Raw genomic sequence first — 26,745 nt, forward strand, 5'->3', positions numbered from 1 at the left:
CAGCACAGCATCACACTAACACACAGTTTTTCAGAGTTCTTGGCAGGTATGTTGTTACAAGCATCTTGGAGAACTTATCACAGTTTCTCATTTGCTTCTGTCTCTTCATGCACTCCCACTTTGACTCTATGATGTTGAGATCAGGGCTCCACAGGGCCCTAGCATCTGTCACAGGGCTCTAAAGTGCCCAAAGCTTTTTGCATACTGAAGTGAACTGTTGCTTAAATATCAAAGTATGAGAGTAATGAATGAAAGTAAAGGAATGAAACATGTATCTCTTATTACCTTGTCATCAGTCAGCTGATAAACAGTATGGCACACATGCAAAGTGTACACACACTTCCTTGCTTTAAATGATGGCTTTTAATTGTAGATAGTTAAATGATGTCTTGATCACGATCTTGCAGACACTGTAACATTAAAACATAAGCTCAGATATGTAAGCTGTTTACTTTACCTGCTTTACCTGTTATTTTAAAATCTTAAAAGCCAAAGGCATATCGCTCCTCTTCTGCTCTCTATCATTTGTAGGTAAAGAGCATCCTCTAGTGGACCAACCCAGGGAAACATGCTATGAATTACGTCACCACTAAAGCCTATGCTTAACTGCTTCAGAATATAGCATTAAATTACAAAGTTAAAGAAAAAGGGAAGCAACATTAAAGCGTAGGCAGCACTTCTAAACATATGCTGCCATCATGGCTATGTACAGCTCAGCAACGCCACACCACAAGTACACATTCATGCAGACGATCATACGCAAAAGCTACAACAAACAGGGGGGCAGGGTGTTGTCTGTTATAGCAAACCACTCATAATATTCAGTGCTGTCAGGGAGCGCTCAGGTGATGGTGACCGTGCTGCAGCAGCAGTAAAAAAAAAAATGCATTTCATCAAGTAGATAGCAGTGTGGCAGGTGCAATAGACTAAACCTGTTACAGTAACATTTTCGAGCAACATTCCTTTAAACAGTTATTGCTGTTGTTCTTCTAATGAGCATGACTAACAAACTATCATGTGTAAAAATATAAGGTTTCTTCATCATGTCACCAATAGAATGTATTGTGCTTTCAGAAATAGAGAGCGTTGTTTTGAGTAAATACAATTTATTACCACATCTGTGTTGCACTTGCACTTCCAAAGCTGCGATGACCTCACACAGTCCTCTACATAGGTTCATGGATGAAGAGCAAAGTCAGAGTTGGCATGGGGGCTGGAGTCCATCTCAATTTAACACATCCCGTTCAGTTTTTGCAACGCTCTTCTTGGCCAGCAGGGGGGAGGTGTGAGAGGCTGTGTATGTTCGTTAACTTCAAAACAAAGCCCAACATGCAAATTGCCTGTTGAAATGCCTTGGGTCCAGACCTTGCACACTCACCTGGCTGGAAAATATTTACAGTGAGAGACACTGAGGCTGCACGTAGTGAATGATAATGCTTGGCCTACTGTCCTATTTACAGTAAACATATATGAAATTATACCAATTTATTAACATCCATCAAACCAGAAATCTAATCTATGACTATCAACCTTTCTAAACTGTAAATAGTAATGAAGTTAATAAAATGTATTCAAAATTTTAAAATGTTGCAATCTGCTTACATTTGGAAGCTTTTCTTTGGTTTCACCAATCATAAACAAAAATATGGCTATATGGCAAAAGGCCAAAGTAATATCAGAAGAAAAAAATATTTGCAGTTTACAGTTTTGAAATCTCAAATAAAAAACAGGGTTCTGTTGGGTCATGAGGAAATAGTTCAACAGGTTCTATTGGGTCATGAACAATAAGCTGTTGTTTTTTTTTCCATGTTTTATGAGCAGCAAAGCTCAGAGCAGAGGAATCATTGCATATACAAATGATCACAAATTGTGATTAGAAAACAAAGTAATGCTTTATTTTACAGCCTGGTGTCACACATACAGTACTAATGTAAAAATCTCTAAGAAGACAGAAGTCATCAGGTACTTGTCATTGCAAAGTCTTCATTTTAAAGGCTGTAAAATTAAGCTTTAGTGTCATTGCAAATGAGGAGTTTGAGACATTGTAGACAACACTACATCAAAATTAAGCATACGTTTCATCATTTTGGGAAGATTTTTTTTTCCAACAAGAAATGAAACATGAAAAACACATACATTTTTAATGTAGATTTTCCCTCTTGGGTAAATTAAATTTATTTTTAAAATTTGTCAAATGTACATAAATTATATTTAATGCATCAAAACCAAATGAGCAAATCAAAGACCCTCTTTAAAAAAAAAAAAAAAAAAAAAAGAGGCAACATAAGAGAGAACAACATTCTTTGTTGAGATCATTTTAAATAAGTATTGGTCAGGCATTTCATTAACCTGGGAAAGCAAAGTGCTACACACAACAACCACTGAAGACAGTTCACCATACACCTTAATGAGGATTGGACTGAAGCACCTTTTCTTAGCTTAAAGCTAAAATGGAGATTTCACTGTTTAAGTCTTCCTTTTAACTAAAACTCCACTGTGGGTTTATAGTCTACCTCAAACAACCCATAAGCCAAGTTTGCCATTTTCCTAGAAAGAGGCATTCTTGCGCTGACATTGTTCTACTTAAAAGAATTTATGTGAACTACTTGACCCAACAGGCTGCTTAAAATCTTGGGTTACTATATTTTCCTCCAGGATGGAGCTTCAAGTGCAAATAAAGGCATACAACTCCTTCATGGGAAATAAACATGGAATTCAGCCACATGCTTTCAAATAGTAATCATATATTTAATTGATATACATATATTGCCACCATTGGCACATACGATATTGCACACAGTGATGAAATGTTGCACAGAAAAAATAGATATATTTTTTGTGGGCGAAAACATTCCAAAATTACAAATAATGTGGAATAACGCTGAAAAGGTAAAACTACGTAAAACAAAAACAAAACAAGACATGCTTGCTACTCCCCATTAACTGAGCGACTTACAACTTAGACAATACTACCCAAGCCATAGAATGAGCATTTCAAGAGGGGGCTTGCCAACAACAACTTATATCATTTTAGGCCACTGCCGATGTTCCCAATCAGCCCCTGCTCTCCCTGCTAATGCGCTTGGCTAGTGAAGAGCCAACTCTTCTGCATCATCTTGCATCTAGGTGACCACCCCCTTCCATGTTTACATGTAGGCCGATACCTGGATGGCTGGAGAATGGGGATGGCAATGAAGTTAGGGAAGAAGGAAGGTAGCAGAAAAAAGTTAAGAATTCTGCTCCTATTTTTTGTTAAAGAGTTTGTAACAAACCCTTTTAGCACCACGAGTCGTGCGCTAGCACACAAGGGGGCTGAGACACAAAAATGGAAGAAAGAAAGAGAAAGCAATAACATAAAGAAGCCAAACTGCAATCCAAAGCACCAGGCCAGCGTGTAAGCATGCGGAGCGTGTAAGGCACCAGGTTGTTTATATGCTGAAGAGGATGCTCCCAATCAGGTATCATTTAGGTTATACCAGAGGCTCCAAAAATAGGTGGTCAAGGACAGTCTAGTTTGCTGGTTTCCAGTCAATCTAAGTATGGGAGCAATCATTTAATTCAATGCTGAGGTAAATCTGACATTATCTGATTGTTGCCAGTTTATCTGGAGTTTTACTGACAGAGTTTATAAAACTGCTATCACACATCTATGAGATGCGACTAAACTGGATTCAAACCAGTTTTTTTCCATGTGGCAGCCCAAGTATATACAATTAGCCCAAAAGTGAATCACCCCCAAGTAGATATTTGGGCTTACAAATCTAAAGCAGAGCTACAAGCATGTATCTAAAGTAGCCCCAGTGAACTTTACACCTTCAGATCTAAACTTGTAGGCATGGGCACATCCACCAGTACTCATATGGAGGTTTACCAACAGGTGAATTGAACCATCTCCACCGTGGCGTGCTCCTCAGTGGCCCTCCTCATAGTGTGATGATGATATTAGAATTACAGTTCGCAAGATCGCTCCTTTTACAATTACACTGCGAAACAACTTCCACTATAACTACACCAAGCCATTGGATGGAATCACTCAGTACTCAGACTTGAGATTCGTACAATATGGGCAGATAAAGATACGTATGGAGGGGTCCTTGAGCCAATATTTTGGGAGACCAACAAAATCTATCTTAGTGCAGATTAACATGCAGCAACAGCACTCCTTGGCACCATTTAGACTTTTATGACTGGACAAGATCACAATATGTTTTTGTTTCAAACGTGCTAATCAATAATGCTCTGCTGAAAGTTGCCTCTTTTTTTCAGACCACTAAGCCAATCAACACAGCTATGTGCGGGGTGTCTGTCTTGTGAAGTAATCTGCAATTCGGGCCATTTGCTACATGTTGTCACTGCATTTCCTATATCAAATACACATTTAGTACCTTTAAAATGAACACATTGCATTAACAACGAGACACAAAGGTAGTCTATAATATATCCATCTGCATGGCAACAATTTCAACTGAAACAAAAATTACAATATTAATATTTCTTTGAATGCCTCTGGCAAATGTCATCATGTCAAAATTCATTGACCAGTTCAATATATTTGATTTTTATGCAATGCATATTGCACAACAAATAGAGCACTTATTTTCATCTCATGAAAATGCCTACATGTTCCTTTTTATACTGCATGACATCTAACCAGTTTCCGAAGCAGGCCTAGCCCTCTTATGATTTATGTGTAAACACATCTCTACTCACAGGTAAAGGTAAATAGGATGGCAAGTACATGTGACAACCTTTTACAAAGTTTTTGAATTTTGGTTTAAAAATTAATATATCTGATTTGTGCTGAAGTCATTAGCTCACATGAAACATCTGTTCCTCAGAACTCGGCAATATTTCCATTTGAACATTGCAAACACTTTTTTTTTTTTTTTTTTTACAATAGCTTTAACTGGTACAAAAGTTTTCTGTTAATAAGGGAAATAAACACTCAGTTCAATATTGTTTGTCAAGTAGGAAACAATGTTCAATATAATGTTATTACTTTGTTTAGCAGCCTGTTAACTGTATTAATGGTGGATAAGTGGGGTAACATCCAGCGATGAGTGACAACATGTCATAACTGTCAGGTTGTGGAGGTTTCTTATATTGTGGGTGATGCTCCCTTGGAGTTAAACCATTACAGTTAAACCTTTAGATTTCTTTCTTTATACAGTAGAGTTTTTAATTATATTTCTCTTGTTATTTTCATTAATCTTGCATGTTTTTCTTTTTTTTTCCTCTTTTTTTTTCTTTTTTGCTCTCTATATCAATCCTCGTCTCCATCGTCCGCCTGCATCTCCTCTTGTTGCTGCAGCTCGCATGCCCTTTTCTCCCGCTGTTTCTCCTGGATCTTCTTCATCTCCTCGGCGTATTTACAGAAAGTATTCCCAAATTTGGACCACACTTTATAGGGTACCGTAATTGAGTTGCGGTACGTTGGCTTCACCTCGCTTACCCTCATGAACACACCATACTTATTGGATCCGACGTCGAAGAAAAAGCGTTTGTTGTCCACAGTCAATGATGACCCTTCGGGCAACTCTGCAGGTTCGTCCTCTACACCGTAATCGTCAATAAGTTTAGCCAAAGCATCACGAAACTCAATAAGTCCCTGGGCAGGCAGAGCAATCGTCTGGCCTTGCGTGGATCCCAAACCGGGCCCCCGGTTAACGGTCTGTCGAATCCTCAGAAACCGTCCCCTCTGGTTCTCTTTCAGATCCATGTAGTATTTCCGATTTTCTCGGACCAAGAACTCGCTTTTAAGTGCTCGCCTGGGCTCATCTTGTACCATTCCCGGGTTGCTCGGACCCAGCTGGGCATAATGTTCGATGAAGTCCCCCAAGTAGTCACGGAACTCGACCGCCACGGACATGGAGAGAGTGAGGCGGCTCTTGTTTCCACCGGCCCCGACTTCTGCTATCTTTAAGAAGCGGCCTTTCGCGTTCTGCTTAACGTCCAAGTAGAAGCGTTTGTTTTGGATGTCAACCCGCTTCGACGCCAGCTCTTGTGTCTCATGCTGGAGCCCGGAAGCCGAGCCCGCCCCTCCTGTCGCTAGGTGCATGGAACCGAAGCCTGGGCCCGTGGCTGCTCCTCCCTGTTCACTTCCACTGTCTCTGTCCGCCATGATGCTGCCTGCCTGCCTTCTCCCTCTGTCTGCTGCAAAGCCACGGCCAGCCACAGCGAACGCCGGAGCTCTCGCGAGATCTACACAGAGGTATAAAAGCGAGGGGAAGCGGTTAATGCAGAGCCAGGACGGTGTGTTTTCTGTCACCCGCTGTAATGTCATGTCGTTTTCATTGAAACGAAACCAGCGGTTGTTTCGGGGGGGCAATACTGCGTCTCTCCCGGTGTGGTTAAGTTTCGACTTTCGATACAGCTTCCGGACATTGGGGTGTTTTTGCTGTGCTGCCTGGAAAGACCCTGGCTTGCCCTCTGTTTTAAAGTAAGAGCAGAAAACACAAATCCTTCCAATGTAGCCCTTATTAACCTCACGTGTGTCCCAGTAATCCACCCATTTCATCTACTAAGGATTTTACAAACTATGCATTAGTTGTGGTGACGTGACACAAACATTGACTGCTTATTTTTACTGTCTTTTGTGCAGGACTTTCGTTCCCGCTTGTAAAATTGGGCCAAAGTCATTGATTTGCAAGCTGTGAGAAAGTCCTGTCAAGGTAACTCTTATTTCCTAAAGTTTGCGCTTCGCGCCTCAAGCAAGTCAAAAGGCCTTATTGGAAAAATAAATATATATTTTTAAATATTTAAATTGTATTAATAGGTGCTCGTGATAAAATAATATTATTAGGTTAAGAAACACGAATGAGATTTGCTTTAATTTACAGACGGGCCTGTAGCCAGATCCTGATTTAACTGGTCCACATTGACCTTTATATGCTTTAGTGACGACACTAGCCTATAATTTATTTTATTTACTTACTTCAAAAACAGATACTTTCCATATGAATCGGGCAACATCAACCTATTTAGCCTAGTTTCAAAAATTGGCCTACATTAGAATTTCGCCTGTCACAAGTCAAATACGTCTGTGATTTTCTGCCGTTGAAGAGTAGTTTTGCCTAAACGTGTGTAAAAAGGGCATATGGTAGCCGTTTAATCTAATACAGTGGGTTTAGGGACAATATTTACGGATGCACAGGCAAGACGACCTTACCGCACGGTGTCATCTCATTGCTGTTGCGATAGCAATGTTTGCTTGTTACTTCTAGTTAGATGAATCCATTATTTTGGTAGGTTATTATTACTCACCCCCTAGGGTTTAACAGAGGCTGATGAAACCCGGCTGTTTCTTCCTTTAGTGAACTGTGTCTGTGGTCAGCTTCAGGTCTTTTTAAGTGCGGAATTTCCACCGAGGAAAAAATTTAATTAACAAAACTTAATAGGAAATCTTTAAAATCACTCCACCCGTACTCTGGTGAGGCCTTTGGTCCAAACACATGTTGGCCAAATTACAGATCAGCGGGCGCACTCTGAAGGCCGCAAATGGAACAAAAGCTTCATTTTTATCCTCGGCCTTGGTGCCACTATCAGGTCAGGTTTATTGAGTTTTTTTATACTAGGTATCTCTGAAGTAATCTGTTTTATGACTTAAGTCCACACTGTGTCTCTGAAGTCATCTTATTTATGACTTAAGTCAACACTTTAGTCACGACCACAGGCTATTTTAGATGCGTTTTTCTCAGATACAGATTGTAACTTGGTCTTAATGGTGTGTTTCAGTGGACTACCACTTAGCTGTTTACCATATATAGGCCTTTTTCTTATTAATTCATGTAGCTGCACATGAGGCCAATTCACGACATGGCTGTTGGCACAATCAACATCATTTGTAGTGATGATAACTGAGTCAGTGGTGTTTTTTTCTATAGCACCTGGCATCGATATGGATGCACTTAATGCCCATAATTTGCTGTGCTGTTATTATGCAGCTTTAGACGTTTGCAGCCAGTAGCATAGACTGTCAGTCTAAGACAGGACCACAGCCTGTCCATGTTTAAATGTAGGCCTACGCATTTATAGACTATTAGACCATATATGAGATGATGTTGTGAAAATGTTGTTCACTTAAAAATAGCTCATAAACATTTCTCACCTGAACATTTGAGAATATTCAAAATCCTTTACAATTAAATTTTTGCCTTTATAATGTTATATTATTAGAAAATGTATTTATCTATTTAATTTTTTTTTTCAATAGTTCACAAACAAGATTTATCTGTTATTGCTTGTACAAATAAATTCTCGTGCTGGCGATACTCTCTCCACAAGTTGCGCAGACTTCACTTTAAGCACAGATTTTATAGGCCTTCCTTTTTGTCTAAATTCATTTGTGTCAATTTGCTTTTTTATGTACGATTCTCCTCACACTTTATTAGAGGTTAAATGTTTTTTTGTTTTTTTTTAACTTGAGCATTTCTAAATCCTCTGCTATAAGAAAATGGTAAACAAGGTTGTTTTTTAATTTCCCGAAAGAACGAATCTAGAGGCTAAAGCAGCAGTTTGTCAATGGGGAAAAAAAACTCAGGCAGGCTGAGGATCTTCTAGGTCAAATTTCATGTAATACGATAAAATATCCGTATTAGCATGTACTAATAATATAGAAGATTTTCACTTAGATTTTTAGGCTAGCCTTGTGCATTTCACGGACGCCTTTTCCTCTGTTAGATCGATATGTTCTGAGGACTCCTGCCGTGCGGAGGGCTCGCTGTCAAGTACAAAGTAGTCAGTCCGAATAAAAGAAGATGGGCAGCAGCTTAATCCTTGTTTTAGCTCAAGGCTCATTCACAGCACTTTCAGTCCATATCCGTTGTGCAATTTCATCAGTGATCCGTTTTCTCAGATTTGAGAGTTTATGTGATATTATTTTATAATGCAAATTATTTTATCACATTGACAGAACTGAATAAAAAAAGAAAGAGACCAAGTTGATCCCGGACATTTGGTGTAGGTGTCCTGAAGGGGGTTTGAAGGCCTTAGTGGAGTTCAGCAAAAAAAATAAAAAATAAACCCAGAAACTAGAAGACCTATTTTTAACATATTCACCTTAAGAAATAAGATGCCAGTAACTATTGATTATTTCAATACAATATTAAAAAAAAAACAAAAAAAAAACTTTTTGTAAATGAAGTTTTACACACTTCATACTACAACACTGCAATAATCTTAAAGTTAAAAAAGCAGATAAAATAATTAAACAATATCCCATGGTGGAGCATACACTGTGGTATTACTTAATAATGCTAAAGAAAACGAAGAAAACAAGCTGAGCAAGTTATTCCCACTAGTAATTTTTAGGCCACAGCCATATAAAAAAAGATCAAATAAAAATCTTATTGGAAAGGTAAAATGTTATTTATAATATAGCATAGCAGTCAATTAGCCCAAAAGCACTACAAAACACATGAGAAATAGTACTGTTCATTTATTGAAAAACAGTAGGCTACTCTAAATAACATTTGGCCTGCTGTGCACACATTTGTGTATGTGATCTGAGTTTCTGATTTAGTTCTTTAAGCTTTTATCTAAGGCTTTCTTTCTTAGTCTTTAAACTTAAACTATTTTGAGATTTGTTAGGCCAACCAATAAATAAATAAAAATAATAAAATAATAATGATAATTCAGATATTTCCTCCTCATCAGCTCCACCAGCAATCGCCACTTGTCACACAAAATCCAGTCATGCCTTGTTTAGGGTAGGTAAAAAAGATGAATAGATTAGTGATCTTAAGACACAAACATTCACCTAAGTAAGAAGGAATTAAAGTTAAATACATTTCAGTGTGTTAAAAAGATGTCGGGTTTATTTTGATGTCCAGCATAATTTATACCCATATAAGCATTTTATGCAGAAATAGATGATATATATGTTTAGTGGGTTTGACCTCATCTCAACATATAAACTTACTTTATTGTCTGCCCCGTTAAACTGGAGTCAATGTTTTTAATTCATTACTTTCTTTCTATTATTAGTTAAACGACTGGAGGTGACAATGATGTGTCGCTCTATTTATTTTCATCAGCCAATTAAATAGATGTGATAAACACACGTCTGGGTGAATGCAAAATAGGTCCTGTATAACTTAAAACCTAGACAAGGCATTGTTGTATAGGAATTACATATCTACTTTCTATTTAACCTCCGTAGGATGTAATATCTCCTGTGTTGGGCCTCAAGAAGAAAAAAAAATCCCATTAAGAATTTCATCAGACTTTATAAAAAAAATGTTTATATGGCATATTTTGACTTTTATCCTGTTAGACTCTAGACCCTGTTTATCAGCTGCCAGACAACCCGTCAGTTTTAATTAATCAGTCAGTCAAAACTCTTTAGGCTCTTTCTAGACCAATTTCTAATAATGAACATCAACCCGAGAAAAAAAAAGCAGTTGTGATACCGATGCCACTTCCATTGGAGATTGGAGGCTCAAAAGATTGGAGATTGGAGGCTCAAAAAGGTGTCGTCGTAGTTTCTAAAAGGCCGCTGGTGTGATCACCTCACAAAGTTTTGCCCTACATCCCAACACAGGAATGCTGTGGCGCCGCTCCAAACGCAGCCTCATTATTATTTCAGAGCAGACTCACGGCCGTATGGTGTATGTTATGTTATACTCTGCGAAGCATTGGCTGCGCGTAAGGACACTTAAATGCTGCAGGACAGTAACAATCCCAATGGCACGTAAATAAAGCGTCATTCCACCAAGCGAGATCCCATAACCTACCTTACCCTGCTCTGTCTGCACGCGGAGCGCCTTAAAGCCTCGACGGCGTGCCGCAGGAGACGAGACAAGCAGAAAGAAACATGTGAATATGCTCGGAGGCCTTTATGACAGCACGGCGGACTGCTTCTGTTTGCTGCACAAGATGGACCAGAAACGACGAGTCGTGGCACGGAGAGCGACACACGCACAAGATCAACGCCGTACGTTTCTCCTCTGATGTCAACACGCACTGGTGGAACGGGCGCCTCCTTTTGGTGTTATGGAGGAGTTGCAACTTTGCCTTCTGATGGTAACAGGTAGGGCAACGTTATGGGCAGCTGTAATGGAGGGCAGTGTCTAAAGAATTAAGTGAGCATCGCCTTTTTCCCCTCTAATCATGTGGCTTGGATCCACTTCACGGTGTGGTTTAGTCTTTCAGGAAAATCACTGTTGCAGCCTTGAATGACACATGTGACACACATGTGTGTGTGTGTGTCAGAGTTGTTTAAAAAGCACACTACTGTTTTTCAGGGAAGAGAACCTCAGCTAACACTGTACTAACCGATTTTATGCTTGTCTGACATCAGCACTCTATAGGCCAAATTTATAGGCCTTGTACAATTTCAGCACCATGGAGAGCAGACTGGGTCTCTTGTGAGGTTTACAGGACATTTACAAGCAGGAAATCGTAAATAAAAGTGTTGGTTTAGTAAGAATTTAAAAACTAATGCGTTGTTCTGACAATCGTGGGGTTTTGGCGTTTTGCCCTAACTGATAACGTGGTTATTTCATAGATATTTTATTGGGCAGACTTCACATTTGGTAGCCTACTCTGGTTTTTCCTTATTTTATTGCTTTTATTTTTGATTTACAGCAGCATTTACAGCAAGAGTCGATGTGCTCATAAATACTCTGGTCAGCAGATGTCGCTCTTTGTGAATGTTGTCAGCAGAACCTCATGTATCCGCATTATATTTGGTATTTAGGCTAAACCAAACTATTAAGTCAGAACTTCACCTAAACATTGCCACTGTAGACGATAAACGTGATAATATTCCTATGTTTAAATGGGTGTCTTATTTAGGTCTTGGCCTTTTGCAAAGTGCCCTTAGAGCTGTACGTTACCCTGTGAACATAACATAACATTATAATGATAAAAACCCAGGCAGAATTTTCTAACTCTGAAGTGATTCAAGTAGTTTTCTCTGCTTTGGAGCAGTGTCTTGCAGCTCTTTTAGCTGTATGGATATGATGCGGTGCTTCAACATCAGTTTTTTCAGAGGCAGAGCAGCGAATGTGACCTGAATGCAGGGCATGGCTTAATGGGATGACACGCAAAACTCATTCAAAACAGTATCTTGAAGAATCTGAAATGCTTTCGCAGCCTTAGTCATCGCAGCCATATGAATTCTCTCGGCCCGCTGGACTATATGCGGCCGCATTTCTCAATGTGAATCTGTTTCATTTTTGGAATGATGCCTTGGCTACAGTAAAATGCGATTTGAGGAAGGACAGTCATGGATTTAGGATTTGGTTTGTTTCATTATAACGTGAGATTACCGCTGAAAAAACGCCATGGAGTGATTGACATAGGCTACAGTAACTGGGTTTTAGGAGTGAGGAGATCGACCCTCTGGTCCATCGGCTGACTGTATCTCAGAGCTCCAATCCTGCGTTTTTGCTGCCGGAGCCCCTTGGCAATCGGCATTATTTTCTCTCCGTCTGTGGGTAGAGGGGGAGGCGGAGAGAGCCGCTGTAGAAGGCAGCGTATTAGCGTCAGGCTATAGCTGCCGAGCAGAAATATTGTTTCATTTTTTTTGGAATGAAACGTGGCTTTTGTTTTGCGACAGGACTACCAAACTTGTGGTTCACTGCAGCATTTTGCGTCTTTTCCCTCCGCTGCAGATGATACAGAAAACCATCATAGCGGTACCCCGCCACTGCAATTTTTGGGCAAAGATAAGAGTGGCGTCGTGTTGCAGTTAAGGCTACTATGGCAGCATAGGGGGCATCTTATGGAGGGGAGAATCTGCCAATTCTTTGCTTAGCCTATCTACAATGCCTTATTATTAACAGAGAGCAGTGACTGGATTTGAAACCCAGCATCATCCCGCGGTTTCCCCGTTTCAAGGCTGCTGTTTACCCATTGAAAATTATTCGAAAAAGCAGCGGATCCCGATGGCATGGACACTTATGCAAGGTCTGCCGCGCTGCCGTGCTACTGGAGCCTACTTGCTGTCTCTTCATTCAACCCAGCTCCATCGCCATCGCCCCGCAGCCGAGAGAGACCTGCCGCAACGCGACCAGCGACCACCGAGCCAAAGCAGGCGGCATGAGGCTTGATTCAGTACATTTATCCATGCTGGTCATCGGGGTCTCATTCGCCTGCTACTCCCCGAGTTTGAATTCCCTGCAGGACCAGGCTTACAAATCCGCCGTGGTGATTGAGGGCAAGGTGCAGTCTACGCCTGTGAACGTCTCCGCGGAGCCGTACCGTGTGAATGTCAAAGTGCTGGATGTTTGGCCTCTAAACAGCGGGGGTCTGGAGCGAGAACAGCTCGTCACCGTGGGGGAGTTTGGATCTGAGGCTTCGTGCACCAAAGTGAAGAAGAACCACAAGTACATTTTTTTCATGGACCCCACTGACGAGCCCTTGGTTTTTAAAGCATCGTATGCGCCTCTGGACACGAGTGGAAAGAACCTAAAAAAGGATGTTGGGAAGATCTTGTGTGAGGACTGCGGTAAGTTAATGTATTGTGGACTACCGGTGAAGTCCAACCCGGAAGAATGATCGGTCTGATAGCAGCCCATGGCTTAGGCTTTTGGTAACGGGCACTCATGGTGTATTGTGGTTATTATGGACACAGCATGGTTTGGAGACAGCGGGTACCAGATAGGTGCCTAAGGGGCGGCTATGCAGCAATTTTCGACAACTCTCGCAGGCTCCTATAGCCCACATGATCAATCAAACTCTCTTTCTCTCTTTCTCTCTCCTATTCTCTCTCCTCTGAACTGCATCAGACATGCGCCTCGCACTGTTGCTTGTGAGGAATTGCAGTTTATGTGTATCAACTATCTGCAACCAGCAAACCCGTATTATTCCTCTAGACATTTTAAACACTTAGCATTGCAGGTTTTATTTTTCCTTGACTTATAGTCCACAAATTTCTGTTTTACAAAAATGTTGCCTCTTCTTAACACCGAGCACATGCGTTTCATGGACTCGGTATAATTTCAGCACCAGGGACAGCGGCCTGTATTACCAGTGTCACGTGTGGAAAATCACGCTGCCTTAAGCAAATTGGTTCCTAGGCTATATTTAGCCTCACGCCCTGCTTTAATGCTTTAATACCCCGCACTTTGGCATAGCCTAACGTAGTCTAAGTTCTCTTAAGAGAGCTACCGGTGTGTGTTGTAGACCTAACCAGGAATTGATGGGGTTGTTGTTGAAAATTTCAAGTGATCAAGTACACCACCAAAGACTGCACTTTCTCTTTTTTTTTTTTTTTTTTTTTTTTAAATCCATCCACAAGTAGTTCAGGAATGGACCTTGGTCAGTAGATGTCGCCCTTAGGGAGTAATTTTAAAGTTACACTAGGCACATTTTATCTGTACTAAGGTGTTTGTTTATTTTTAGTAGGCCCATATTTATTGTCACTGGTGATATTCATGTGTTTGATTCGTTTCTGCTGTTGCTTACTGTCTGTCCTCCACACCGCATGTGATAAGATTTTACAAATGAAAATCAATGCTGATAATTGTGTTTAGGCTACAGAAATAAAGTAGAAAGTAGCTTACTGGTGCACTAATGTTGGCACAGTAGGCTTCACACAAATACATACATTCACATGATGAATGCACAGACACATTTCGTTATAAATTGTGCATCATTTAGTGACAGATTTTATGGGGTCTTCTGCCACAAGATTTGTGAGAGTTCAAATGTTTTCTCTCTCTTCCAGGGTAAAATCACTGTCTACTTCTTCAGGTACTAGTATCAGTAATAAGGAATTAAGTAGTATCAGTGTCAGTAACTGGATCTTAAACATTTCTCAAAAGTTGAGATACTCTATGTATTGTCCAGTGATGGTCAGCCTGTAACACATCTTCAAAATGTGAGGCTTCATTAATTTTAATCCATTGAGCCAGTTAAAGAATATGTCATAGAAAAGTCTTTTTAGCTCCATTGGTTAAGTACGCACAGTTCAAGTGTTGTGGCCTAGAACATGATGTATGCGCTGTACTGCTGCCTTAGAAAATCCTCTTACCATGTACTCAGGAGACACAAATGCTCCCCTTGCTTCTTGATTTTTGCCACCATCACTGGTTTTTATGCTCCTCATAACACTAGAGAGGTAACAGAAAATTGACCTTATTACCACTTAGGGTCCTTGAACACCCCATCAATTTATCTACCATGAAGCAAAGCTTGCCAGTGATATCATAGAATTGGCACAGCCACCTCACTTTGTTACCTGAGATAGTTGCCACACCCACTTTCTGGGTCACTGCAGATCTCTTATTTAATTCTAATACCTGACAAAATATGTAGAAAATGTTGCTCTGGTGGGCTGTCAATGTGATCCCATGACTGATCTCCTGCCCAGTCATGCCATTTTCAACATAGCATTTCATCCAGACTGATAAACAGTCACTCCCTAGACATCCTTTATTCCTTTGAGCTCCCTCCTTTACCCAACAGGGAATAAAGATCAGCAATGTTCTAGTGACTGCTTTTTGCTCTCTCATTAAGTTTCATAGCAGTATATTATTGCATCCATATTATGGTCTATTATGTCCTAGCCTTGAACTGCTGCATATGCAGCTTTGTGTTCATTCAACAGGGATTTCAAGACCACTTAACACACATCCCAATTTACCTTAAATCCCTTATGTGCATAGGTACACTAACTCCCAAGTGCATGGACCAGGGGACTGCACGTACTTACTGTACTGATCTCAAAGTGATGCAGTTATTGTCTTTGGGGTCTTAAGCGCTGCTTGAAAAACAGGCTACTTACAGCACTTACCACCTGCACCCCCTCCTTAGGACTGGTCAGGTCAGCTGGGAGCTCCAGGTTCCTGTCAAAAAAGGAAAAATAAGAAACGCACTTCTTCTGATATAGAATATATCAGACATATGTAAACACAGGCTTATGTTGCGCTATCAAATCTGTCCCTCATGCTTGCTGCCAGTGTCTCAAGCAGATTATTTTGTATCTGATTGAAACTGCAACTTTGTTTATATTATATACTGTAAAAGAAGAAAGACTGCAGTATAGACTGTAAACATCTGTCACCTACTGTAATGTAGTGTAAACACAGGACAGCAAGTATTTCCTTAAAGTGCTGGTTTGACTAGTCACTGATGATGACAGAACACTATGTTTAAGTGGAAGCTTTGCTGCCTTGTCATCCATGCACATGTATATTTTACATTTGTTTCATAGTGGCCTATATACAGTGTAACTGCAGCCACCTGAAGTGATGACATAAGCCCATATGACCTACTTCTCATTGCACACTTCATATTTGCACTTTTTAGCTTTTTGAATATATGTTGGATGTGGAATAGACATACTGAACCAGGGTGCTGCCTTATTTACAAATGTGTATGCATACATGTGCGTTTTTTTTTTTTTTTTTTAATACATTACCCATAAGTGAAATCTGAATCTGTTCAGACAGTGAGTCTTTTTTATGACAGAAACTGCTAAAGTTAGAATTTCCTGATTACCTTCTATTACCAAACCTGATTGGGTGCTGTGCTATATACTATTTACTGCTTTTTCATTATCAAGAGATAATGAGATGAAGTGACAGGAATGAAAATGACATATTCGTCAAAGAGAGAGGATATGTTTTCACTCGGGAGAAAGTCTGACATTGCTGCGCTTTGAACAGAAATTTGAAATATGTGACATCTGTCTTTTAGTTTGGTCTAATTATTTAGCTTAACAATGTTTTTATCCCTTATGTTTCCTAAACCACAACTTTGTATTATGAAACAAATGTCATAGGTAAGGCCCCTAACTTTTCATCTATCTATAGACTTCATGGAGGAGACCTGCTTAAGTGCATTTTGTTTTGGGGTGTATGCAGAGTGGTGGGGGCATTGTTAACAGTTTAAAAAAAAAAAAACAAAACAGTACAGATCATTGTAGAAGAAGTAAATAATGTAACGTAACTTGTTCTGAATTCACACTCGCTGAATGCAGTGTATCAGTTTGTGAATGCATGCTCACTGATCTGTCACTGAAGTCCCACTGCATGCAGGTCGCAGCTGTTGTATTGAGGTGGTAGACAGGCAGAGTTTAGCCCTGAGCTATGCATCCTTCTTTAAATTGAGAGAGTTCCTTGGAAGAGCTAGACATAGAACATGAATGACAGCTGCTGTTGGCTACTGGGTTCTGCTCTTCCCAGTTAGCACCCTCAAGGCAATCAAAATGTTTTGATTGTGACGAAGGTGTTAATTTACTGTATTTCACCAGCAATATAATTGTTGTGTACAGGATGTGTGTTTTTTCAAATGAGTGCAGTGTTTTCAACTATTAGTAATGTAGTGTCTCTAACCGTGGGCAGAGGTAGAGGCTAATGGGACTTGTTAAATGGATATATGGATTGTTTTGACTGAGGATGCACTGTACATTTATGAGGATTGGTTTGTTCACTGGGTCATTTATGTCGACTGTCTGCTGTGCTGAATCTCCACTCAGCTACTCTACTCTGACAAGAGAGCTTGATGTATATTTATAAGACGTATGACAAAAGGGCACGGCCATTTACAGTAATTGGCTACTCATTTTCCTGTCCTATAGGCATTTTCTCACAATCACTCAGACTTGTACTCCACATTAACTAAAACAATTTTTACAAGCCATTATTATGACAGAGTGGTCATAATGGGCCTCTGTCCTTCGTGTCTGCAAAAGTGAGAATTTTTCTGTAGTGACAGACCAGTTTTCATTGTTGAGCTCAGGCTGGTTTTTACCTGTTTTCACAGCTGTTGCAAAGCAGATGTGAGTTGGAAATAAGTATACTGTTGTTTTTGGACTTGTATTGGAAAAGCTATAACATGCAATAAATAGAATACGGACAGTATACTGGTGTATTTTGCCTGCTGCTGGAATAACTGAGCTTCTCTGTTTAATTTCACTGGATTGAATTTTGCTGTAGTTAAACACAAGAACTTTATATCTTTATTATATAAAAGTCTTATGATAGAATATTTGAATTGTTAAACGATAAATACATACAGTGATTAATAGTTAAGAAATTTGGCCTATAGGCTAACATAGTAAAATAATAATCTTCAGCTATAGATTAATATTGTTTTAGCAAATATAAAAGTGAGCAAACCAAAAGAAAATTTCTGTAAATAGAGTATATTTTGGATACACAAATACAATTCATTTCAATAGTTTGGAGAACACAGTGGAACTTGATGCTTGATGGACTTTATTTTGGGCCATTACAGCAAGCAAACAAACACATCTGCCTTACAGATTATTGGCTTATCAATTTATTATTGCTAGATGTTAACAAACGGTATGTCTGCAAAGCTTTTCAGTTATCTTGATCACTGATTAAATCTGAAAACTCTTTTTGAGTGCATCCAGCTGTCTTTGCCGTAGCACTTTCAGATATTTGTGAACATGTATAACGTCAGCATTCGGAGTAACGTTCCATATTATGAATCTAAGCCCAGTATTCACTCTTCTTGTCTTTGTTTTGGTCAAAATACATACATTTATGTTCTCAAGTATTTTCTAGTCACCAACTTAGTCTGTCTCCTGTTTGTTGGTAGGCAGGTTGTGCACTTACAGAAATCTTTCAAATAAAAACAGCTGCCTGGTACTCCTGTAGCAGTAAACTGGATCAAACCCTCTATAGTTTGTTAGCAACACACTTAATTAGGCACCCTGCCTTCATGACAGCTAATGCAAAATACCATTTTCTAACTGTTCAGTCAAAGTTTCAAAGAGTCAGGACATTGAACAATGCCTGACACAATACACAAAATAATTAAGGTGTGGAAAAAGAACTGAAACTTAATCATATTTGTCTTATTTTTTTCATTTTCAGTTATAATGCTCCAAAGTTCATGTTAAGCTTAAGGATTTCCAAAAATGGGAATTGTGCACCTGGAGATTTTCAGGATTACATCTCTAAAAGACTTACAAAAACAGCAAGCCTAAATAAAGCTGTGTTTTTATGTGACTAGAGTAAGTCAAAAGCTTTGGATTATGTTGTATATACACTTATCACACAAAATGACCCACTTGTGATAAAGAAGGTCTCCTTCATTGTTTGTGGTGCAAGTAAAGCTCTAAAGTTGCGCCCTAATGTGCTGCACTACAGAAGCGCAAGTGTTACTATTGTAGACTTACACGAGTAGTTTACTGTGACAGATATCTTCCACATTTTGAATGTCTGTTTATAATGCCCTTTGATTTTGTACACACCAAAACAATGGTTTGGGTGATTATAAATGTCCATACTGTAATACAGAATTATGTCTGGGCTCATGGAGAATAATGGGCTTACTCTAAGTTTAACTGGATAAGAACTATGAGAACAAGTCTGCAATGCCATGTGGTTTAAGGCTTCATCAGATGAATCAAATTAATCATATGCCCCAGATAATTGCAAACTGCTACAATGAGATTGCCAAGGAATTTCAAATATTTGTTAGCTGCAGATTAGGGAGGTTGGGGAAGAAAGGCAACCAGCAAAATGGCAAGTTGGTAGTTTCAACTTTAGAAAAAAATCTGTACATCTGACATTCATGGAAAATTATACATTGTGCAAGATGTTTTATCTCCTTACAATATTTATATTTTGTATTAAGTTGAAGATACAAATACGAATATGCATTTGCATCAGTGTGTAGTGTATTCTGTTCATTTGCAAATTCTGTTACATGAGAGCCTAACTCTGTCTATTGTCTATCAGCCAAGGCACATGCATTCCCATTACAAGAAACATTCATGTTACCATTTTCTTTGTAGGATTACAGAAATATGTGTTTTTAAAAATAGAAACATTGATATGTCACCTACAGTACTGCTGCAAAACTGCGCCTCTCAAACAGCTGGCTGAAATCAGCCTTCAGACGGAGGAGCAGGATTGGGTCAGCTGTTGGTGGTATGAATGCAGATTAGTCTTACAATTAGTACCTAATGTTACAACCAATAATCTCTGGCTTGAATTCATGAAGTGGGATGAAAGCTGCTTTTAGAGCAGCAAAAACTACTTAGTACAGAAATGCATTTCAGAGAGAACACAAATTTATATCTTATGGGCTTGGTAGCAGAATTACATTTGCATTTGTCTTATTCTGACAGCATTGGGCTATGACATCAAACTTGGTATTTGTTTGTTATGCCGTTTCTCATTCACTGAGTGAAAAATATGCTTTATATCAAAGTAAGGAATAATACACCTACAACTGAGCAGCAGATGAAGCAGAACTTTGAAGACAGTGTCACGCAAACATCTTTAAACTACTTAATTATCTTTTTACTATGATCTTATTTATTTGTGAAATACTGTGGTGTTTAGCTACATTATTCAGTGGTTGTTTGGATATTTAATTGCCATAAATAAATCCTTCCATCATAGGTATAAACATTTGCCAATTGATCTATATGATATTAGGATCGCAGCCAAAAAGCATCACGTTATTTTGCCTTTGATCACAGTTTACATTCTACCTCTTTACTTTTCCAAAAATGAGGACACTGAGTTAATGAACCCACTGAAGAATGTTGCTTTCACCACAATGAGGCAGTATATGATCAGGATCAGGAGGCAGGAGAAAACACCAAAAAGTTGAATGGTTGAGTCCATTGGGAATGTCACTGCAGTTGTTAGACTCCCTGCCCTTGCAGCTGGAGCTGTGTCAAAAACACTCGGAAGCCCACAGTCTGGGACATATGCACAGGATAACAACTGTGAAAGTCGCTGCCATTTGGATTTGACTTTGTTCACAGAAGGAAGCGATCCTTCTAGTATTAGTTCACCCTGTTAATACTGTAGTCAGCCGTAAGTGGCTGTGTTATTTTTTGACTGAACAAACCGTTAATGGTTTCCCTCAGGGAGAAGCAATCATGTATAGCATTGGACCATGTTCAAAAAGATGCCCAGTCATTACTTTGAGCAGTTGTGTAGATTAAAGCATGTATTGCTGCACAGTTAGCATTAGAAAATATAAGTCATAGGCCAAAATGAATAAAATCATCTTAGACCAGTCATAAAAAAAACACAAAACCTACAATGAAATGACAAACACAAGATTTCAGAACATAAACCTGCTTTGTAGTTGGATGTATGAACTTTTCCCACCAGGAACAACTGCCTGATGTGTCTATAATGGCCTGCTCTTTACGAATTGTATCCTACTGCCTTGTGTAGGCAGTTTAAGTTTACCCTACCTTTTGAATCATTGATTAATTTGCAGCTATCTTGGGCTGCCTTCATAGGCTGCAACCAGTGAATGTAATTAAATATTTAAAACCTTTTTTCTCTGCACAGCATAGAAGTTGACGACAAAATTAACTGTTTAAAGTCACAAATAGTATCAGAAATAAACCAAAAATCAAGGGGCAGAATACAAACATACACAGTAATCTGCAAAGTTGAAATCTAAACATACTTTGTACTGTACAACAAATGTTGGTGTAAGAAAATATCAGTCATTCGTAACAATTAATAAAACTTTATTGCTCATTTCTTTTCACATAGTCAAAATAATGTTGTTCTATGCCCTGAATTTGTCTTACATGTACAGAATATATATTTGGCCAAAAGACTGATAAATATCTATGAGGAAAAAACGCTGCCAGTAATGAGTTTCAGGGCTATTAACCTTGTTCTAACTGCATTTGGCTTTGTTTACATCTATTGACAGCTCCATTATTAACCCTGTTTAGTTCAGTAATCCAGCTCTGGATCAATGCATGTAAATGGCATAACTCTGAAAAACCCAGGTAAGCTCGTTTTTCAATGATCTGAAACCAGATTAAGCTGCTTGACTCCCTCCAGTATTAAACTTGTTACTGTGTCATGGAATTTCACTTGCTACTTTTTGTGCCAGCAAATGCATACCAATATAGGATTAGATTCACATTTGACAGATACTTTTTAGGACCAGTATAATTTCCTGTAACACCAGACTTGTCAGGAGTGTCAAGATCAACATTGTTTTGGCATGTTGTTGTAGAAGTAACCTGCTATTGCTCAGTACAAGTTGGGAGGGTGAAGCTGGCGGGCACAAATTTCTATGTTGATTCGCCTGCAGAACTTTCTAGCTGTGGGTGTAACAGCACAGAAAACACACTCCATAATATTCCATAAACTGTTTTATAGGTGACAACCTGGGTATCAAAGATTTGTGTAAACATCTTAAGGTCTTCAATGTCAGCACCAGCTTGTGTTTATTTATAATATTATACCTCAAAATATGTATTGTCTTATTACAATATGTCAAGTAACGACCTGATGGAAAACATGAGTTAAACTTGTGCGTCACTGTTTTTTGTGTTTTTATTTATTTTTTATTGCACATAAAATACGATGTCCTAATCATAACCCTGGAAAAATAGCATCAATGCAATGCTTATAACCTTTTCTGGGGAAATTATTAATTTATGATGATGTTCTCCAAGACAAGGCATCATGTTTTAGCTCAAAGGTGGAAGAATAAATGTCTCATCAATTATAAATGTAAAATGGCAACAAAGGTGCCAACCTTGCTGGCAGGATATGGGGACAGCCAATTATTAATGTTGGATTTTAAAATGGTGAGAGGCAGAACAGAGTTATAGTGCATGCTAGATCTGTGATGGTGCTTGTCTGTCTTTTTGTGTTTGGTCAGTGGTGCATTGGCCTTGCACAACTCGGTGCTGTTTACCTCATTTATTTACAGCAGTTTTCATGAAACCTGCTGTTATTCATTCATTTGTAGCTCTGTTGAACATATTCTCACTAGGGTGTCAGGTAGATTCACATAAAGCAGCATGATGCTGTAGGACACTGCAGACTTTTCCCTGGCATTCATTTACTAGAGGCCCCAGGCCACTGATTTTTCTCTCCTGGTTGATTTGAGCATGTTATAGCTAATATGCGATGTTCAGTTTTTAGGTCATGCCATGGTTATAAGGGTTGCTGTTCCAACATAAAAAAAACTAAGCATTAACTAAGATTGGCATAAAATCTGGTAGTATCTACCCAAATGTACTCAATGTAGTACTTTTATAAACTTTTTTAAAAACATACATGAACAAAAACCAGTATCTTGAAATGTAAGCAATTTAAATAAATTTCCTCACAGCGCTGTGTAGATGCTTGCCAGTGTTTGGGTGTGTTATTCTTTGGGTAATTGTCTGAATTTCTGAGAGTGCATTTGCTATAATTCTGAGTCGGCAAGCATATGCATGTTTTTCTGCGTCAGTTGTAAGATGGCTAGTTTCAGAAGCTTGTCTGCATTTGTGCAGTGATTTAAGTATGACTAGTTCCATCCAGTCCTTAGAAACTACTATGGATTGAAGTAAGTTTTTGCCCAATATTGTAATATAACTGTCAGTTATAAATGTCCAGAGAAAGGTGACAGTGTCCATGACAGGAACTTCAACAAAATGATAGGGAACAAAAGGACCATGGGAAGGGCAACTGTGTTTGTGTGCAGCGTGCCGAAGTGTTGAAAAGAGGGGCTGCCGGCACTCCCGCTGGGCGCCTCCTGGTGTGTTTAAGGGACGTGTCCGGCCATGTTCACCCCACACACACAGTACATATCCTGAGAGAAGGTTTGTTTCCTCAGGTATGTTGTAGGTGTGGATTGATGTGTGTCTTGACATGAAAAGACTTTAAACTGAATGGAATGGTTTGTTAGCAGTGTTTGGAAGTGGACCAGCAGAAAATCATGTTTTCCTCAGCAGTGAAGGGGTCTCCTACTTTGTGGCAGAGTTAGAAAAAACATGTACTCATTGCAGAGGGAGGTTGAATTGCCTAATTCTGCGGTCTGTAATTGAATGCTACCATCCTAAATGTAACAGAAGGAGAAGCTGATAAAAGATTGACGCTGTTGATTTATCGTTTTCGATAAACAACTCGATACATGCATTCCTGAATATTTAGGCTATATATGTGGATATTTACACATTTCAGTTCACTGTCATCATAGGGTGACTAGATACTAAACCCTTACAAACACACTGACTTTTGCGTGCTGTACGTGTTTACAAAAACAGTGATACCATCAAGTTGTAATGTACTGGAGCTTTTCCAGAGTGGATGATTTTGGGAAAAATAAGATAGATAGTAAATCCCCATGAGACATACTTCAAAAATAACACACCTCAGTGGTTACAGTGACATGGAAACTATGGTACAAAGGACAAATGTTGCTAATTTAGTCAGTTGTGAAATATACGGTTCAGATAACTCAAGATAAAAGACTTTCTGTGTCTGTGCACGTATGTTTTGGGGTGGTAGTAGGCTGTTACTCTATCCTTTACCCTTGCTTTCTTCTGACCTTCCACCAGTGCTCCTGCTCATTATTATGTTGCTCTAATCTGGAGGGGACAGGACTGGGTGCAGAAGTGTATTTATCTTCCTGCACAAATAGGACCTCTTTCCGTCTGGTCCCTGCTCAGCTTGTTGTTGAAAGATAGTGAGCAGTGTAGAGCAAGCTTCAGTATGTGCGTGTGTGTGTGTGTAGGGGTGTGTGTGCGCACGGGTGAACTGAGATGTGTCCCAGCTGGCCCACAGACCAGCACACTAACCATCACTTCACTGCAGCAAATGCAGACAAAAGAGGGATATATCTCCCTTGTGATATTGATACCCCTCAACTCTGGGGGTGTTTTACCCTAAATGAGAAAGCAACATTCCTTACAGAGGCCTGTTGTACTTATAAAAGTCAGTAAGATCACTGTTACAGAAAGTCCCTGTAGCCTTGTTTCTGCTTTTTCTCCATCACATCTGTTAGGATGTGTACTTTTGTTACACATTGTCTAGGCATGTTTCTTTTCATTTGCCTGTTGTCTCCATGACATTAGGCTTGCAAGCAGGCAGTTATCATACTGCAAATGGCCATGGGCCAGGAAAACACTGCAGGCAAGCCAGCAAAACAAAACAAGACAAAATATATTATGAAAAATAATACAGGAGGGCTTTTATCCTGTCAAAACTCTGTAACACCATAGTCAGCCATTTGACTTTAGTCTTGTATTGTGGTCAACAAGTTGACACTAACCTGTGTTCCCCCTGTCTTAGCACTTCATCCTTATCCCCACAAACATGATTTAGTATTATATTATTACTGCATGGGTTTTTGTGCAACAATTAATGCTCTGTTGGCTAAAACTCAGCCATTAGATTTTAAGCTAAAGCTTTGGTACTGCTCCTCCATCACTAAGCTAAGCTGCTCATACTGATGGTGGCTTGCCTATTTAGAACTATTACAGCTTTAGCTAGCTTTGACCTCCTTCTTAGTGCTGGGGCTGTCAGTCACTGGTGTAATTGGCGATGGATTTAACCGCTTTTAAAGGGGTGGAGAGCATTTAGTGGGTCTGTGCAGGCATCTTGTTGTTCTGAGATGACCCAACCACAGTTTTGGCTTCCTGTCAGCCATGTCTGGCTTTCCAGAGCACAGAACGATTCCATCCTAGCATTGTCAAATTGGACCACCATTGCCCACTCAATTTGAGACTGCCTTGATCTGGGCTTATGCCACCAAAGCATGATCTAAGCTTACACATGCGTAGTGGCCTGTTTTCCAGGAAAAGCCTACATTGGTGAAAAACAAACACAGAGATAAGAAAGACTCTTGATAAGCCTAAGCTCAACCATGAGAGGCAAACACAGAAATGCAAATGATTTGACCAAGAAGCTGTTTTCACTCTGTGTGAAACTCCTCACAGTGTCCTCAATGTGACATGTTTGTGCTGCTCTAAAAGCACATTCTGGAGATAAAGGACAAGTGCAGAGCACAAAAGGAATTTGATTTGATGCGAAGAATGCAAAGCAGAGAGCGGATGCACGTATGTTTTAGAAGGGGGGGTTAGATAAGAACACGACCTTTCCGTGTTTTCCCTCATGTAAATTTACATTTCTGCAGTTTAAAGTCAATTTTAACAATGTGGTAAAAGTAATTGATCGGTTCATTCAACCTGAAATGATTTTTATCATGAGTTTAAAATGAAACTTAAACATTTATCATTGTAGTCATGAGTTTGCTCAAAAAATTGTGAATATTGAGGAATATTTTTTTTGTCTTTCCTGAGATGAATTCATTCATTTGGGTTATGGAAAATATATAATTTTTAATAATATATTTTTTTCACACATTCTAAATGACGTATAAATGTGATGTAGAAAAATCTGAGTCAGATGTGCGTGATGGGAAAAAACACACAACACGTTTGGTGTGATTCAGATGTGATCTGAAAAGTCCATTTCGTAAATGAAGTATGCTCTTATTCAGGGAAATGGTTTGTATTAGGTACACCATGTGTGGAAAACAGGTCCATTTAGAACGCATCAATGACCCATGTGCTGCTTCTATTTACACGTGGATGCACCTGTGTGTTTGTATGCATATGCGTATGTGCGTCTTTGATGGGCTATGTTTGTATTTGAGTGTGACAGTGTATACTTTGTCGGCCTGAGGACACTTAGACTGAGTGTGTGTTGTTCTCTCTGGTGAGAGCACACATATGGGTTTGCGTGAAGACCTGGTTCTATGTGGGTGTGTGTTTGATAAACTGTGAGAGCATGTGGGAGACTGTTTGTCTCTTCATCTGAGTGAGAGCAGGAGAGAAAGAGCAGAATGAGGAGGTGGAAGAGGCTGGAAGCAGATCTTTATCTTGAAGTCAATCTGCTCACAGTCACACAAACCTCTTTATCTCCCTTAGACAGAAGCGAGGGAGACAGACAGAGAGGCAGAGACTCAGGAAAATAAGTATGTTTAAAATGAGGAAAAATACAAAGGGGAGAGAAAGTCATGCAGCCTTAAGAAGATAGAGCAGAT

The 26,745-nt window shown here is 39.3% G+C and overlaps 2 protein-coding genes across 3 annotated transcripts in view; one reads left to right on the forward strand and one right to left on the reverse strand.

Moving 5' to 3' along the window:
• Positions 1-4,569: 4,569 nt before the first annotated feature.
• Positions 4,570-10,868, reverse strand: puraa (purine-rich element binding protein Aa). Of its 2 annotated transcripts, none has more exons than XM_026328132.1 (2): positions 10,734-10,868; positions 4,570-6,201 (listed from the first exon to the last, which is right to left on the reverse strand). In XM_026328132.1, the coding sequence occupies exon 2, from the start codon at positions 6,119-6,121 to the stop codon at positions 5,264-5,266; it is 858 nt and encodes a 285-aa protein (XP_026183917.1). In that variant the 5' UTR covers positions 6,122-6,201; positions 10,734-10,868; the 3' UTR covers positions 4,570-5,263. The 2 variants fall into 2 exon arrangements, with proteins under 2 accessions (XP_026183917.1, XP_026183918.1); XM_026328133.1 differs by having other exon boundaries at positions 10,739-10,866.
• Positions 10,869-10,887: 19 nt separating this feature from the next.
• The window catches only part of nrg2a (neuregulin 2a), a 66,461-nt gene continuing 50,603 nt past the window's right edge, over positions 10,888-26,745 (forward strand). Inside the window, exon 1 of the mRNA XM_026328128.2 lies at positions 10,888-11,029. Coding sequence (XP_026183913.1) covers positions 10,993-11,029 — 37 coding nt within the window. The 5' untranslated portion in view covers positions 10,888-10,992. The remainder of the gene's footprint in view (positions 11,030-26,745) is intronic.

The sequence above is a fragment of the Mastacembelus armatus genome, chromosome 14 (genome assembly GCF_900324485.2).
Source record: "Mastacembelus armatus chromosome 14, fMasArm1.2, whole genome shotgun sequence".
NCBI classification, from domain to species: Eukaryota; Metazoa; Chordata; class Actinopteri; order Synbranchiformes; family Mastacembelidae; genus Mastacembelus; species Mastacembelus armatus.

Coding starts and splice junctions, on each gene's coding strand:
- puraa (XM_026328132.1), bottom strand. CDS start 6,121: ATGGCGGACAGAGACAGTGGAAGTGAACAGGGAGGAGCAGCCACGGGC.